The following is a 17,468-nucleotide window of genomic DNA, read 5'->3' on the forward strand; positions in this document are numbered from 1 at the left end:
CGCCCACACACACACACACACACACACACACACACACACACACACACACACACACACACACACACACACACACACACACACACACACACACACACACACACACACACACACACACACACACACACACACACACACACCTCCCTCCCTCGGGCACGAAAAGAGCCCGAAGCTGCATGTGGACACAAGTAGGGGGGGGGGACAGTCAGACAGAGAAGGAGAAAACACTTTATTGAACATGCGAGTCTGAGAGAAGCAGTGGTGCTCTTGATGGGGTTTTTTTTGGGGGGGGGGGTGTTTACTCCATTATGAATTCACTGGCAAAGCCCTGAGATTCAAACGGAGCCTTTTTTTCTTAAATGTCCACAGAAACGCCGGCTCGGGCTTTTTCAGAGTTCAGTTCCAAACTGTAGTTTAAATATATTTTATTGTTTATTTTAACAAACACACAGAAAAACGAATCGCCCCACGGAAGGAGGGACCAGATGTTGACTTAACGTGGGGGCCTTCTAGGGAAGCGGTGGGGGCATCTGTGTGAGGGGGGGGGGGGGGGGGGTCTTCTGCTCCAGACGCGTCTGAATCGATGGACGCAGCAGATGCTTCTGTCTGAGTTTAACGTCATCTAGAAGATGTAGAGAAGACCTCCCTGAGGAAGGTCTTATGAAGGTCACACGGGGGTCAGAGTGAAAAGGTGCTGAATGACCTTCAGGGGAAGTTCACACTACCTGCTGCTTGGAGATCTTACCATGTAGAAGAGCAGGTAGAGAGAAGTCATCAGAGGGAAATCAAACAGAAGGAGCCACCTGACCACGTCCTCCTGAGCTGTGGCAGAAGCTCTGAGGCAAGTCGTGACTTTAATAATTGTTGCGTTTATTCAATTCATTTAGTAAAGAAAATACCTTTATAAAAGAAACTGTAAACGACTAAAAGGAGAGAAGCGACCTTCACTAACTTCTACCTGGGATCCACCTCCCTGAGCCTGACCTCTGACCTTCCTGGAGGGTTCTCTTCCTTATGGCGCTCATAAAGCAGTGGCTGTGCAGACGGACACCTCGGTGCTGCTCGACGGCGCCCCCTGGGGGGCAAACAGGAGCACTGCATTCAGGTGAAGCCTCTTGTAATTTAACCGAAAAACACACACAAGACTTTCTGTAGGAAAACACAAAACGTTTTAATCCAAAGCGGAAGCCAGGAAACCAAGGTACTGTACAAGGGGAACTTATTTTACACTAGAATAGAAAAACATGAACATAAAAACACACACAGATGAGTGCCAAATAAAACGTGTGTGTCAAAGGGACAGTAAAGACATTTCTGTGTCAGAGACACAAAAAGACAAAGCTCTGGATGTAAAATCCCCACATTCAGAATGTAACTGTGTCTCCATGGTAACATACAGACAGCAACAAAGTACCTCAATCCTCACTTTTTGTTTCCCAAACAGCAATAAATACAAAAACCAATCCGACTGAGCGGTCCCTTCGGGGGCTGAAGAGGAAACAGGGATGAACTCAGTCCGGTTCATTGAGAAAGAAAAAAATGAAATATAAATAAAAACAAAAAGGGGGTAAAGCGTTCCAGCCTCCATCTGCACACGTCACGCACGCTCACCTTCAACACCCCCCCCCCCCCCCAACGGGACACGCAGGCTCCCGTCGCCGAGGAGCCACTGAACCTCAGTTCAGCCCAACCCTGGGGGGCTAAAAGTCACACGGCCCCAAACATCTGAAGGGGCATTAAGTAACATTGGATTGCATCATGTGAGACACGCTACAGCGATGACGTCATCGTCATCCCCCCCCCCCCCCCCCCAGCGGCTCCTCTCCCAAAGTACAACTTTCATTTAAACCATCAACACAGCAAATCCTCCCCCATCACCGATAACTCAAATGTTTGAATAAATCAACGCTTTGACAGTTCAAGACGAGGGTTTTTAGGAACATAAAGTGACCTGCTTTCTGATTCTGGATCAGCTGTTCTGAAGAAAACAATTAAAACAACAACAACAACAAAACGCACAACATCACAGTCGCCAAATCACGGCAAAGATTTAAAAAGTCTACAGTTAGCTTAGCGCGCTAGTGGTCATGAGACAGTGGTGAATATAATAATGTCTGCAGAGATGACCACTTCCTGTTTATGAGGTATTATTTCATGAAGTGAGGGAGGACATGTGGATTTCGTTACTTACAGTCACTGAAAAATAAAAAAATCTATTTCCAAATATTAAAAAGTGTCAGAAGACAGAAGAATTCATACAAAGAGAGAAAGTTAAATCCTGGTCCCAGTGATATTCCCACTAACCAGAAGCCCTTTGAGTCGTAGTGGTTTTTCTTTTTGTCATAAAATATGACATTTATTTAACAGCTTAAGTCTCCCGCCTTCATACGGCTGGAAGCTGCCGTGTGTTTTCACAGTGAGGAATAGACACAGAACGAGGCTCCAAGGGGGGGGGTCATTACAGAGAGATCTCCTGAGCGGGAGAGAAACACATCCTGGTCACAGAGGGGGAGTTCTGCTGAGAGAAGGAGGGGGGGGGGGGGGTTCATATTCATAAATTAAATCCCAAAACATAGCGAGACTTTGTGCAAAAAAACACTTGAATTATTTATTAAGTGAAGGAGTCGTTTCATACCTTGGAAACCTTCAGCGCTTTGTCCTTCTTGAAAGTGACGTCTGGGTTTTTTACCACCAGTCCAGCTTTCCCCAAAACACCAGCGTTCAGCGGGCTGCTCGCCTTCCAGCGGAGAACAACGCGGTCAGAACGCCATGCGAACTTTGACATTTATTCAGTCTTTTATTCAGAGTAATTGATTACACACACACATATATATAGTATAGATATATATATAAATGGTAAGCCTCATGGTCGGGTCCATCGCTATCACAGAGCCAAGAGAAGAGGAAATACGAAAGCTAACAAACGCGTGAAGTCACCACGGAGAGAAGAGGCCACAACAACAGGAAGTGCCTCAGATGGCGTTCCTCACCCCTTGCAGGTTCACGTTCTCTTTACCAGGTTTGCTTCCTGCCGCGCTCACATCGGGGGACACGTGGCGCAGCCGCCTCTCCGCTGTCAGCTGATCCCCTCGAGCTCGCCGCTGTGGGGGGGGGGGGGGGGGGGAGGGGGTGCGTGTAAGTGATGAGTCAGAAATGGCCCTCCCTCCTCCGTGGGACGCAGTACCTTGATGAGGCCTCCGAAGGAGCGGGAGCGCGGGTGCTTCTTGCCGGGGGCCTGCTGGTCCTCGCCGGGACGCGTCCCTGCGGTCGCCTGCTTCACCAACTGCTCGTTGGACCAAGACAACGCTTCATGTGAAGACGCTCTCCAACAGACTGCTTATGTTCAGACGAACAGAAGGCCCAACCTGTCGCACGAGTTTCTTCTTCTTGGCCGAGTCGGGCATGTTGTGGTGCACGTGTCTGAAGAGCTCCTTCAGGGCCTCTTCTGTGTACGGCGATTGGTACTGCTCCTGAGAGCCGGGGGCCCCGGGGGCCGTCCTCTTCAGGGGCAACGCGGCCCGCTGGGCGGGGGGGCTGCTCGCCGCCAGCAGCTCCAGATCGTCCTGAGCGAGGAGACGTTGAGCGAGGTGGCCATTTGTTTTTTAAAAGACACGTTGCTGCTGAGAGCTTCTCTTAAAACAGCATTTGGTCAGGAGTTGAGAGGAAAGGGTGATGACTACCTGCCGCCCCCCCCCCCCCCACTTACCTTGGTCTGCAGAGTCTTGGTCCCAGTGAAGTGCACTCGGGCAAACTCCCGCAGGTAGACAGGAGCCTGGACAACACGCAGCAAGTCACTCACCACGCGTCACACATCGTCTTTCTGGGACAAAGTCCTTTGACGGTCTGATTGTTGATAATCAATAATCACCCTGAAGAGTTTCTGCGAGTGTTTGATGAGGAAGGCCATGCTGCCGTTCAGCTTCTTCATGTTGTCTTTCAGGTCAGTGGCGGTCATCTGGAGGGAGGGACCAAACAACTCGATCACTCAGAGGAGCCAATGAGGACAGAAAGACATCTGTAGAGCCGACTCCAAATAGACAGTACCAGTCACTTTGTGTCCTAACACAATGAAACCATATCGATCAGTAAGTAGCTCTACGGCTTGGAGGAAAAATATACATTTGGGTTTCAGCAAAACCTGCAATAAATATCTTTTGTATTGATTATTTTTCCATAGTTGCAAAAGCATTTGAGTCTCAGTAAAGTATTTGGACAGTATATATATATATCTATACATATACACACACACTGATACTACCACTGGGGAGCAGCAAAACCTTTTCTACACACAGTGGCTTCAAGGACAATGTGAGTATACAGAACATTTCTTTAGAGGATGATTCTTTATTAGTGATATCATCCAAATGTTGACACGCGCAGCTCTAATAATTTTACTAAAATTAATATAATATTATCAGTCTTCACCCACGATTTGTTTAGACTCCATACTGTCTGACAGGAAGATCTCTCATTCTGATCCAGATTCTGACAAAAGACCCTGATCCTTGCCCTCCTTTCATAGTCATGAACTAGGACTCTTACATTCCTCGGCCAGACGACGTGCGGCGCAAACATGAGCGCCAGGTTGAAGGCGGACATCTTGTTCTTGTCCTGCTGCCTGGCGGTGTGGTACAGCAGGTCCAGCAGCAGTTTGAGCAGCGAGCGGTTGGCCTGAGGAAGCAGCAGGAAGAGCAGCTGCAGCGCCTCGATTTGACGCTCCTTATTGGGTACCGAGGTCTTGTTGCCGTGCTCGTCAAACAGAGTCATGTCTGGAGGCGGGACAAGGGCAGAGGAAGCGAGGTCGCGAATAGATTATATTTCAGGTGATTTATAAAAAAGAAATATGCACTCAAGTGTTTTTTGGGATCTTCCAGCATGCGGACCAGCAATCTTGAGGTGTGCGTGGAAGTGTCTCTGAGTGAGCAGGGGCTCGGGCAGCTCTCCCAGGAAAGTCTTGAGCAGCGTGGCCACGTCATTGGGGTGGAAGTCCCCACACTTCAGGTCCACATCGACCCCGCTGTTAAGGAGGTCCTTCAGGGTCTGCTGCCGGACACTGTTCCCTGGTACCCGAAACAGGCCCTCGACATGCAGATCTGAGCGTGTGAGGAGCAGGTGAAGAAGTGAAATGTGTTGGCAACACTGGGTGGTTCACAGTTTGAAAGCAATCATTGGTGTATTATTTGTTCAAATCATTTTTCAGAAGATTTAGTTCTTTCCTGAAACACCAGCAAGCAGTTACCGAAGTTTGCTTCTGAAAGTCACAGCGCTGAGGATGTAAAAACATGAAGTGACTCACTTTTGCTGAGGTACTCAATGAGCTGGTAGATCTGTGCAATGCAGCTCTCTGTCAGTGGGGTTCCAAACACAACACCCTTATCTAAAGGGTTTGGAGAGAGGAGAGTGTTAATATTAAGTTGCCATATTAGCATTACAATGGGCCAGTTTAAACGCAAACAAAATAAGAGGATATTACCTATAAAAAAAAGACAAATCTGATGATATCAGTGAAAGAAGTTCCAATAGGCTGCACAAATAGCAGGTAACCACATCGCTTTGTGTGTTTTATAAGCTTCAAACAGATATATATAGATATCAGATTGTGTACAAAAAGAGAGAGGCTTGTTCCCTGTGGCTGTTGGTCATTTCTAAATGTCCCCTAGTTGACCTCTGACCTTTGCGTTTGAGGAAGTTGAAGGAGCGAAAGAAGCCTCCGTTGCCCCCTGTTGGCGTCTTAGGGCCTTCTTCTCCAAGGAGCTGTGCAAACTCTGCCCCGGGGAGATCGATGAGGCGAGTGATGTTACTCAGCACCAGTTCCAGGTAAACATCCGGGTTCTCATGGCGGAGCTTCTCCACAAAGAAGTCCGGATTGAAGATGACCGGTGGTCGGCCAGCGCGAGAGCCCCCCGGCGACTCCTGATGATCGATCACCATACTGCACACTGTACCTCTGGGGGGGGGGGGGAGAGACACAGCATACACCTCATCACATAGTCATTATTAAGTTGAGCACACAGGTTACTTTGTCTAAGAAGTTGACAACTGGTGAATCTCAACTCCCAGGTGAATTCACAGGATGCCCAAAGGCCTGATGATGCATCTTTTATCAACTTCTAAGTAGCCACATTTAGCAAAGGAACCCTAAGGTCTGCTAGCAAAGCAGCGGCGCTGCACCCGTACACTGACCTTAACTAGGCTAACTTAAACCCGCGAAGCGTAACGTGACGTAACGTCAGTTTGCCCCAACGTAAGCACCGTTGTACCAACACAATGGCCCTCAGCTATTAAAGCTAACAGGGCGGACGTCAGCCATTGGAAGCAGCGAATTCCCATTAACTAGTCGAAATAATTATATTTATTACCACCAGCAATGTCTGGACACCAAGTTGTAGCTTAGTGACTTAAAGTCCGTCTTCGTTACGCTTAACATTTAGCAGCTAACGTTAGCCAACATGAGATAACCTGGCTAACTTCGATAGCATTTAACGACTTAAGTGACAGCTCTTGTCTATCGGTCCCACGAGCTTCAATTCACTGGCTAGTTTGAAATGTCTAAAGCGCTTTAGCGGCGAGTCACGCTAAACCTGCGTCAAGGTAAATATGATTCTAGAGCTATTCATGTACGCCTCTATTCGTTTTTACCTTCTTTTATGTGTGTTTTCGTCAACATCGTTGCCCGCAGCCATGTTCCGTTTGAATCCTCCGCTGTTGTCCCTCAAGCACCGCCCACCTCGTCAACCATTGGTCTGTTGTCAAGCGTCGACGTAAGAGGCTGGGTCTGAGTCTCATGTCTCACGCTGTGATTGGTCCGTTTGAATTCCACAGGAAAACAACATAAACAAAGAATTCGAAACAAGTATGGCATCAATATCAATGACACAACAATATATATGTACTTGTATATGTTTATTATATATATTTCAAAGAAAGAAATGTCAAACTCAAAAACAAGAAAGTAAAATTTCCTCAAATAAGCCGATTTACAACTTATAGATAATAGATATAGATATAGATAAGACCCATTAAAAGTACAATTTAAGTGCTACGATTTCTTAAAGGCAATTTATTGCATTTCAATTAATTCAAGTACCAACACAGGTATAATTAAAGCATTATGAATATTCTGCTAAAAGCCACTGGTTCTGTTGTTTAAGGCAAGTTTATCTATGAAACACATTTCAGCAACAATGAAATTCAAAGTTCTCCACCAATACAAGTAATAACATTTCAAATAAGAACAGCGATTGAAGAGCAAAGAGAATGAAATAAAAAGACCTCAGATAATAACTGGTGGTACTGAAGGGAAATATGTCCACTTGTTCCTGTCTCCGTCCAGGTGAGTCTCCCTCTGGTTCCACTGCATCTGAAGAAGATCACATGACGTTATTCCTCAGAAATGGAAGCAGGAAGTAGTTTTGAGTTGCAGCAGACTGACACCTGGCTGACCTTCACACCTGGTCTTCCTGCTCCTCTGGGTCTTCTCTCTGTGCTGAGAGGTTCTCATACTCAGGATGAAGGTCCATCTGATGGAGAGAAGATGAGAGTCAAAGGCCTCAGAGAAGCAGTTCAGATACAAGCGACCCTTGATCTGAACATGTAACATTTAACATTAAATGTTAACCTTTACTAAAATCAACAGTAGTTTTACTTTAAAAGTTTTTTATGATCTTTTCTTAAACCTAACTGTGTCGGTTTTGTTGCCTAACCAAGAATTTCATTCTCTTTTCCTACTTGTTGTTCTAGTGAAGACACAAGCGTATTTAGTGAAAGTCTGTATGACTGTAATGTACACGTGGCTGGTTTACATCCCAACATTTCACCATGTTTCTGTGCTGTGATGCTGAAGCTGGACAGACCTAGCAACAGTAACCGAGGGGAGGGGCTTAGCTGAGGGTCAATACGACTGTGTTCTTTAAATCTCTCCTTGGATTCAAAGGACATTTGCAGTAAATGTGGTAAATAAATATTGGTGGTTCAAAAGGAGAAAGATGTCAGTGATCAAGTTATTTATGAATTATCTTCATGACTTAATAACAACAGACGATGTCCCTTTGGTGGGTTCTGTCTCTGAGGACAAATGTCTCACCTCCACAGCCTCTCTGGGCTCATGTGGTTCAGTGGTGGAGCTCACAGCTTTCTTCTTCCTGCATTCAATCATAAAACACACAAATACACAAATACATTCAACATTTATCTGAACTAGTAGTGAGTAAAAGCTCAGTGAGGATGAGTTCTAGATGTTTCACCTCATCCACAGACTGAAGACAAGCAGAAGAATCAGCATCACAACCAGCAGAGTCCACCTGGTGATGTTCATTATCATTGTTGTTGTATCTCCACCTGGAGACACACAGTTATTAGACAAACAGCACGTTACCTCATCAGAAGGATTTGATCCATGAACAAACGTGCAGGGAGATGTTTGTTAGTCACATGATTCATGTCATGGAGAAACTCACCTGGAGAAGAAATCTGAAGTAAGGTGGAGGTACTACGTCCCATCTCGTTCTGGGCTTCACAGGAATAATTCCCACTGTGTTCAGCTCTGAAGTCAGTGATGGTGAACATCTGTCCTGATGCTCGTGGTGAGTCTTCATGCTCCTTGTACCAGGTGTAGCTAGCTGCTGGGTTAGCATCAGCGCTACAGGTCAGAGTCACTGAACCACCCTCCATCATCTCAGCAGAGGGACTCACTGACACAGAGGGACGCTGTGGACCATCTGGAGGAGACATGAATAAACACACTAAGAGGTTAGAAGATGTCAGTGTAGATAGTTGATCCTTTGAATGAATACTTGTGTGTCTTTCTCTGTTCTTCATCACAGCAGGTGTCACAGGTGAGACTCCTGCTGGTGTAAAGTGACAATAAGCAGCCTTTAATCCTTTGTAATGTTCATATCTCCACACATTCTTCTCTTTAGATGCTGCTTGTGTCCTTAGCTGAGTCTGTCCTCTCACTTCTAGTTGTTGGAGGAGTTATTGATTGTTTCCTCCACCCAGCTGACACATCACTTCTACTTCTGTTCTGGAAGAATCCACTTGAGTCTTTATGAACATTATATTATTCTGTCTGGTAATAGTTTATATTTGAGTTTCTATTAATAACAGAATGACATCAATAAGCAGCTGTGTGTACTTTAACATTTAGACTCCAGTGTGTTTACAGCTGTGATTAGAATCATATTGTTGTGTCAGTGTGTGAGTGACACTTCTACACGTAGACTGCAGGGGCCGGGGATTGAACCAGCGACCCTCTGGTCAGTGGACCACGGCTCCACCTCCTGAGGAATGTGGTGCTTCATCTTTTTGATGCCTCTAGTTTACATGCAGCGGTCTGGTGTCTCCATATGAAATGTTGTTGAAGCTCCACAGGCCGACACACTGGAGTCAACTTACACACTGCAGGAGAACGATGACTGAAAGATCCTCTTAAATCACAGGAATATCTGTCTGTAGAACCAGAGGAGACAGGAAGAGAAGATCCTGTCTTGAAGTACTCATCATTCTTGAACCAGTCGTATCCAGGATGATCAGTCGGATCACAGCTGCTGTGACACGTCAGCTCCAACCAGGTAGAATTTGATCTGCTCACCTGCACCTGGAGACCTGAATCAGTGATTATTATTTATCAAACTGTCAACATTCACAGACGACATTTAAACTCTAGTTTTCTAGATGTTGAACATTTGGAGATGATTAATATGTTACCTGTGACAGACAAAGTGACTCCAGATGAACCAGTATATTTCTCTCCTTTGTTTGTCCTGAATGTGAATTTGTACTCAGCTGAGTCGCTCTCTGTCAGGTTTGTGATGGTCAGAAAGCATCTCTTACTAAAACATCCAAACTCCACCCGGCCTGAATACTCAAAGTCTGTTTTCAGATCCACAGGTTCACCATCTTTCTCTTTAGTGAACCAGAATCTGTCCTTTATATCCTGGTTTCCTATTCCAGATGGGTGTTTGTAGGTACAGCTTATTTCCACTTCTGATCCTTTTACAGCACAGACCTCAGTCTGATCGTAAGTCACTCCCCATCCGTCCTGACTCTGTATCACTGTAACACAGCACATCAGGAACCACAGTCACACTCAGAACAACATCACAGGACACACTCTCATTGGTAGTTTACTGAAGAGAAAAGATATGATGAGAAATATGAAAATCATTGAGTTTCTAGAAAGTAATGAAAGAGTCCACGATGTCCACATGAACTCTGCAGCTGGAAGGAACAGCGATGTATTGAACCTGTGGACTTGAAAAAGCTCAAGTTGAAGTATTAGAAGGGTTTGGTTGATGAGAAGAAGAGTGCTTTGCTCTGTGCTCTTCTGTCTGTGGTCAGTCTGCTGCAGAGTGGAGATGGAAACTGTAGAGAAACCACAACTCTGAGGGCAACAATACCGGGAGATAGAGGTCACACCTCACTGAAGAGAAGAGGTTTACCACTTTAAAGGTAATGGCTTTATGAAAGCCAACAAACACTCTACACGCTACAAAATGTCACTCAAGGAGACACTGCTACAAACAGGAAGAGAATAAAATGATCACAAAAACATAAGAAAATCCTCCAAAAAACAGAACAAACCTCCTTAGAGACTCTAAGTGAATCACAGCCTCTCAGGAGTCAGGGTTTAATGCCATTATATATTAGACACACATGGAATTTGACTTGGCAGTTGGTGCATGACAGAAGACAGTACAATAATGGACAACAGACAACGCAGTGCAGCAAAAAGATACAAATAAAATATAATAAAATATATGCTATGGGTTATTACGCTAAAGCTGTGGGTTAGTAAGTTGAGAAAAACATAAAGTTAAAAAAAGTCCACAGTGGTGACGGGGGAGTCACACAAGGTGAGGGGGGAAGGTGGGGCTGCGTTCTTCCTGAAGTCCACGACCATCTCCACTGTCTTCAGGGCGTTGAGCTCCAGGTTGTTCTGGCTGCACCACGTCACCAGGTGGTCAGACTCTCACCTGTAGGCGGACTGATCCCCACCAGAGATCAGTCCAATGAGGGTGGTGTCATCAGCAAACTTCAGGAGCTTGACGGACTGGTGACTGGAGGTGCAGTTGTTGGTGTACAGGGAGAAGAGCAGAGGGGAAAGAACGCAACCTTGGGGGGAACCGGTGCTGATGGACCGAGAGGCAGAGACGTGCTTCTCCAGCTTCACGTTTTGCTTCCTGTCGGACAGGAAGTCAATGATCCACTTGCAGGTGGAGTCGGGCACGTCCATCTGAGAGAGTTTTGTCCTGCAGCAGATGGTGTTGAAGGCAGAGCTGAAGTCCACAAACAAGTTCCTGGCGTAGGTTCCTTGGGAGTCCAGGACGAAATGGAGGGCCATGTTGTCAGCATCGCCTACAGACCTGTTGGCTCTGTAAGCGAACTGCAGGGGGTCCAGGAGGGGGTCGGTGAGGGACTTTAGGTGGGACAGGACTAGCCGTTCAAAAGACTTCATGACTACAGAGGTCAGGGCGATGGGCCTGTAGTCATTCAGTCCTGTGATCCTGGGCTTCTTGGGAACAGGGATGATAGTGGAGGTCTTGAAGCAGGCTGGGACGTGGCATGTCACCAAGGAGGTGTTGAAGATGGCGGTGAACACAGGAGACAGCTGGTCAGCACAATGCTTCAGGGTGTGGAGCGAGTCCAGACCGGCTGCTTTACAGGGGTTCTGTCTTTTAAAGAGCCGGTTAACGTCTCTCTCCAGGACAGAGAGGGGCGGTGGGGGAGGGGAGAGTAATCCAAAAATCGGAGCCATTGATGGGTCGGGGGAGGGAGGGGTGGTGGAGTTGTGGGGGATGGAGTCAGGACATTGTCTTTAAAATCTGCAGTAGAACTCATTCAGCTCATCTGCCAGGCGGAGGTCATTTAGTAACATCAACCAGGATGAATGAAACTCACGGGGGAGTAGAAGGGTTTGCAGTTGATGAAGAAAGATTCCAGAGCAGGAGAACAGTGTTGCAGGATCATTGTTATGTCGTTGCACCAGCCGTTGTTAAAGTAGAAGCAGATTCCTCCACCCTTCGTCTTGCCAGAGCGGTCCGCTCTGAGCAGCTGGAAGCCCGCCAGCTGGAGCGCGGAGTCCAGCATTGATCCACAGAGCCACGTCTTCGTGAAGCAGCTGAAGTTCGTCCAGTTTGTTTGTTTGTGGGTTGCACAGTGAGTGCACGTTTGAGAGAAAGATGCCTGGCAGCGGTGTGCGAGAACCACACTTGCGGAGTCGCACTAACGAGCCGACAGGTTTTCCTCTCCTCCGGCGTCTCACCGCGTGAGTAAAGGTGAGCGCACCTTTGACTGAATGTCCAGTAATTCCACAGATGAGAGAAGAAAAGTTGGAAATAACTCTGCTGGAGTTGTTCCACGGATGTTCAAGAGCTCGTCTCTGGTAAAAGAGCTTCAGGAATCGCAACAGAAAACACAATTTACGACAAAAAAAGAGTACTGAAACACAGAGGCAGCCATCTGCGGCGCCATCTTGGATCAAGTACTAAATGTGTTGTAATGCAAAGAAACGCTGCTGAACGATTAGAGGAAGTTGAACAGAGACATTTCTTCTTTGTTAATGTTCATTTAGTCCTTATTTGTGTTTGATGCCATCAGACCTGTGTATGAACTAAAAAGCCAGCTCCCTGTGTGTGTGTGAGGTGCTAACGGCCTCCCAATCTAAATGTAGAAGTACAGTACCTTGTACAGAGAGAAGGAAGACGACTAATCCACCGGCTGATGAACTCATAGCTGCTCCTCTGTGTTGAATCAGCAGATCAGAAACTCTTTATTCACTAAGTCACCACAAACACGTCTACACTAAAGAGGAGGCTGATGTCTCTGAGGGCAGCTCGTCTCTTCTGGAGTTGGTACTAAGCTGCTGTTCAACCCCAGCAGGGCTTCCTTCCTCTTTACGTCATTAGTGTGAATGAGCTGCAGAAACAGGAAGTAGCTTTAAAGTTAGTGTCTTACTTCTGCTAAAAGGAAACATCATTAAAGTGTTGTTAATAAATGAAGATCATCTTGATAAACCATTTAGTAGCATCAACGTCTGTTCATTTTCCAAATATTCATACATTTTCAATACAATCTGAAAGTGACTGTAGGAGCTACTATTTAGTAATTTATTCTTTAAATATATTTTTCTTAATTATTTGGGTAATTGGATGACTAATTGGGTAATTGGATCACTAATTGGGTAATGCGGTGGGCACCTGGAGGTTCCTTAGGGGCATAGCCAGGTGGGGCCAGCATGCACCGGGGTGACGAATACGTTTTTACCAGTTAAAACAGTGAGACAGTTAAACAGTGTATAGGAACTGCATAGGAAAGCAGCTCACTTTATGTTATGTTTTTTGGTGGAATTTTGGTTAAAAATAAACAAGAATCAACAATAAAACACCGCCTGGACAATACTGTTTTTCTGCGTCAAAGAAGTCGAACTAGGTGCAGCAGTGGCCCTTTGATTCAAGGATACGTAGGACAAATGGCCACTACAGTGACTATTAAGGACAGTGTGTAGTGTTGTGACATCTAGTGGTGAGGTTGCAGACTAAGGCATACACCTGCAACAAGACCTGTGGATCCAAGTTAGGATTATACGGTCATGAGAAAACTCACCGCTGAAAGTTAGAAGTGGACGTCGTCATCGGCTTCTATGGACAACTGAAAGCAAGCAAGCAAGTGAGGCTGTTATCAGTGATGTGGGGAAGATGTCTTATGAGCTGTTCACCAGCCTGATGGCCTTCGGGTAGAACCTGCTTGCTGGTCTCTTGGTTTTGGCATCAGACTTTCATCCAACCACAATCAAATTCACTCAATCCGGATGGCGCAATTTATCCGGATAGGTTATTTTGTGTGTGTCTTTTTGTCTTTTCGAACGATGACAACCCAGAAAACCAGCCAAAATGAAATAGGAGTAACGAGGCGATTTTTAAAATTTAAGAAGTACAGATATTTGCGTAAAAATGTAAGTAGAAGTAAAAAGTCATCTGAAAAATAAATACTCCAGTAAAGTATAGATACTCCAAATTTCTACTTAAGTAAGGTAAGTATTTGTACTTCGTTACTTGACACCTCTGGGAGTCGGGCATGTGCAGCTGGGAGAGTTTGTCCTGCAGCAGAGACGGGATGATGGTATTGAAAGCAGAGCTGAGTCCACAAACAGGATCCTGGCGTAGGTTCCTGGGGAGTCCAGATCCTGGAGGATGAAGTGGAGGGTCATGTTGACAGCATCGCCTACAGACCTGTTGGTTCTGTAGGCGAACTGCAAGGGGTCCAGGAGGGGGTCGGTGAGGGACTTAAGGTGAGACAGGACTAGCCGTTCAAAAGACTTAATGACTACAGAGGTCAGGGCGACGGGCCTGTAGTCATTCAGTCCTGTGATCCAGGGCTTCTTGGGAACAGGGATGATGGTGAAGGCTTGGAAGCAGGCTGGTACCTGGCATGTCTCCAAGAAGGTATTGAAGATGACTGTGAACACCGGAGACAGCCGGTCAGCACAATGCTTCAGGGAGTGGGGAGAGACTGCATCCGGACCGGCTGCTTTACGAGGATTCTGTCTTTTAAAGAGCCGGTTCACGTCTCCCTCCAGAATAGAGAGGGTTGTTGCTGGTGAGGGAATGGGGCAGGGGAGGGTGATACAGGGGTGTGAGCCCCTGAAGGGCTGGGGGAGGGAAGGGTTGATGTCTGGGAGGGGTAAGTGGAGCTGTAGAAAATCTGCAGTAGAACTCGTTCAGCTTGTGAGGTGTTTAAAGCCTCTCGGAGTCACTTGCTGAGAACTGTTTTTGGAGTTAGAGTAGTAGTCGTTTAGCGTCTCTCACCGCCTTGCTAAACCTGTATTTTGACTCTGTGTACAATCTTATTCCCCACTCCTAAATGTCTGATCCTTCTGCATTCGTAGTTTTCTGAGTTCTGCTGTAAACCAGGGTTTGTCATTGTTATAACTCCGGGCCGGGACGGGCGGAGACGGGCGTCTTGGACGGTGTCGCTGCGACCCAGCGCGGAGATCATTGCGCTGCGGCCCAGCGCGGAGGTCCAGGACGTGGGGGTCGTAGGTGGCGTGGAGGTGGACGGCCAGCTCCAGCACCTGCTCCCAGCGTGTGCTGAGGACTGGGGGCTGGACGCTGGCCTCCACCTACGAGGCCCAAGGCCCAACATTCCTACATAGAATGCATTGGAATGTAATGGCAAAAATATATGTAACTCTTCTAAAATGTTTCATTTGTATAACCAGTTTATTAATTGCAAGTGCTGAGATAGCAAAGGCCATGACCTAAGAGCTGAAGTGTTCCACACTGATATGATTGTACTTAGATTAAGTTCCAGTATTGTGATTTAAACATTTTTTTATTTTCCTATAAGTAAGTGGTTATACTGTACACATGACATCTGGGGTGTAACGCTCAATCCTGGGAGAAGGTTTCCAGTCTTTCCTTCTCTTAACAGATTTCTTCCTATTTTCCCCCATTTTGGAAGGTTTTTGTAGGGAGTTTTTGTTCTGTGACAGGCCAAGTTTTGTGAGCGATCTCCGGATGTACATGTTTATGATATTTGATGTGGTAAATATCAGATCGTAAATGTTTTAGAGTAGGCAATCCCAAATTGATGCGTAGTGTGTGATTATTATGTAATCAAAAGAGTGGAATGTAATTGCAAAAATATATGTAACTCTTCTAAATGCTTCATTTGTATAACCAGTTTATTAATTGCAAGTGCTGAGATGGAAAGGCCATGGTATGAGAGCTGAAGTGTTCCACACTTATAAATGTCCCCAGCGTCCTAGCTGTAGAGACTAAACAAAGTAGGTCATATTTGTGTAACCAGATTTGTTGTGTTGGGAGGGCGAGTCCATGGTCAAAGAACTGATGTGTCTTACATGAATTAGATGTCCCCAGTATCCTGGCTGTAGATACTCAACAAGGTGGTCAAGGTTTCTGTTGCCACGATAACTGAACTTAGGTATAAGAACTGCCTCGTTCTGTTAGGGGGCAAGGAGGTTCATGACAGTCAGCAGAGCACGTAGCTGCCGTGACCTTTCTTCCCTTGCAAGGAAATAAACGGAGAAAGACATATTTGACTCGGAGCCTTTGTTTCTTACTTTACAATGCAAAATCTTCCACCACATAAGACAGAGAGGTTTCAGGTTACTGTGGCAGTTTCACACCTGGATGTGAAGAGCATGAACAAGGAGGAGATACTTTGAAGAAGAAGCCAATGACATTCGAATGCAACAAAAGATCAACCCCCCGGTAGTTTTTAAAATACCAAACTGAGAGAAGAACTGGTAGAATTTTCCTGCAGCCGCTCTGATAAGTCACCTTTGACTTGGTCAGAGAATTCTCTACTTCGTGAAATATATTACTCCTCACATTGTATTTCACTTTGTAATTGTAGACTTTATTCTTTGTTTTGTTATTAAATGCTTTTAGATTTAAACTCAAGCTAGTTGACTCTTTGATTCACCATTTCCGGCCGGGACGAGAACAAAGGAAGGCTGATCTCCCTTGGGCCTTTTGAGAACCCAACATGACCTAGTCAACTAGTAGCGCACGATTATGACAACAATGGTACCTAACCACGTCAGTTAGTATCCTCAAGTTAGCTGATGGTGCTAACCGGGACGGCACTAGCGCGCAATCAGCGCAGTAGTGCCCTGTCAGCCGTGGAAAGAAAACAACAGTGGTTAGGGAAAAATAAAAATCGACCTCACTGATTGTCGTTTTCGTGCTTCCCTCCTAGAGGAGCAGCTTGTCGCAGCCTTTGGAGGGCGGGAAGTCCACACCCCCCGATCGATGGTCGCAAGGCAACACGCGACAGCCGAGACCCGTCTCGATATTTAGAGAATTAGCTCGTTCAGCTTAGCTACCAGAGTAGCTACCAGAGTAGCTACCTGCGTAGCGAGTAGATGAAATAGGACTGATCTCCGAATGACACCGGAACGGAACCGGGCGGTTCATCCAGGGTCACAGGTGACTTTGTTGGTATAAATACTCGAACTGCGCAAGCGCGAGACAGAAGATAATCCAGAGAGCCTCTACATCTTCTGCTGAAAACTCAAGACACACCTCTTTAGACTCACACATAGATAAGTGTTTGTTCCACTTCTTCCCAATGTACAGAGAAATGAAAAACACAAACAAGGACACAATTCAAACCGGAAAAACAATAGATTTATTCATATAGGAATCCATGTATTTATTAGATGATTTATTGGTTTGACTTTTCATAACTATGTTCAACCCACAGAGACTGGACAAAAATATACTGGTAGGGTATTGGAAACATGCACTACAAGTTTTCAACAGCAGAGGTCAGCATAGAGTTTGCGATGAATTGAATGAATGAACCTTCTTCCGATACAATTGGCTGGAAAGCTTTACTGGTTCAGAAAGCTTCACTTTGCCATCACTAATGCATGCATGTAATACATAATGGCAACACAACTGATTGGAAATCCGAACTACATTGAAATGGAGGCCATCTGCGCG

General features: G+C 45.9%; 2 protein-coding genes across 5 annotated transcripts in view; both read right to left on the reverse strand.

Moving 5' to 3' along the window:
* Positions 1-1,816: 1,816 nt before the first annotated feature.
* arhgap19 (Rho GTPase activating protein 19) lies at positions 1,817-6,713 on the reverse strand. 4 transcript variants are annotated; one of them, XM_037472012.2, is made up of 12 exons: positions 6,637-6,713; positions 5,670-5,944; positions 5,294-5,374; positions 4,881-5,090; positions 4,540-4,766; positions 3,866-3,952; positions 3,704-3,769; positions 3,363-3,560; positions 3,182-3,280; positions 2,988-3,098; positions 2,633-2,726; positions 1,817-2,512 (listed from the first exon to the last, which is right to left on the reverse strand). In XM_037472012.2, exons 1-12 carry the CDS (start codon positions 6,678-6,680, stop codon positions 2,409-2,411), a joined length of 1,596 nt encoding a protein of 531 aa, XP_037327909.2. In that variant the 5' UTR covers positions 6,681-6,713; the 3' UTR covers positions 1,817-2,408. The 4 variants fall into 4 exon arrangements, with proteins under 4 accessions (XP_037327909.2, XP_037327908.2, XP_037327912.2 ...); XM_037472011.2 differs by having other exon boundaries at positions 1,817-2,515; XM_037472015.2 differs by having other exon boundaries at positions 2,633-2,734.
* A 409-nt stretch (positions 6,714-7,122) lies between these two features.
* Positions 7,123-17,468, reverse strand: part of LOC134132696 (B-cell receptor CD22-like) — a 38,940-nt gene continuing 28,594 nt past the window's right edge. The window contains exons 2-8 of the mRNA XM_062564311.1: positions 9,703-10,050; positions 9,391-9,600; positions 8,454-8,714; positions 8,241-8,334; positions 8,081-8,138; positions 7,449-7,517; positions 7,123-7,357 (exon numbers count right to left, since the gene is read on the reverse strand). Of these exons, the coding sequence (XP_062420295.1) occupies positions 7,271-7,357; positions 7,449-7,517; positions 8,081-8,138; positions 8,241-8,334; positions 8,454-8,714; positions 9,391-9,600; positions 9,703-10,050 (1,127 nt within the window). The 3' untranslated portion in view covers positions 7,123-7,270. The remainder of the gene's footprint in view (positions 7,358-7,448; positions 7,518-8,080; positions 8,139-8,240; positions 8,335-8,453; positions 8,715-9,390; positions 9,601-9,702; positions 10,051-17,468) is intronic.

This window comes from Pungitius pungitius, chromosome 9 (genome assembly GCF_949316345.1).
Source record: "Pungitius pungitius chromosome 9, fPunPun2.1, whole genome shotgun sequence".
Lineage (NCBI taxonomy): Eukaryota > Metazoa > Chordata > Actinopteri > Perciformes > Gasterosteidae > Pungitius > Pungitius pungitius.

Excerpts from the sequence above, each read along its gene's own strand:
- arhgap19 (XM_037472011.2), bottom strand. The coding sequence starts at position 6,680 with ATGGCTGCGGGCAACGATGTTGACGAAAACACACATAAAAGAAG. Across the intron at positions 5,945-6,636 it reads GAAAACACACATAAAAGAAG|AGGTACAGTGTGCAGTATGG; the intron begins GTAAAAACGAAT and ends CCCCCCCCCCAG. Across the intron at positions 3,953-4,539 it reads ACGTCGTCTGGCCGAGGAAT|ATGACCGCCACTGACCTGAA; the intron begins GTAAGAGTCCTA and ends CCCTCCCTCCAG.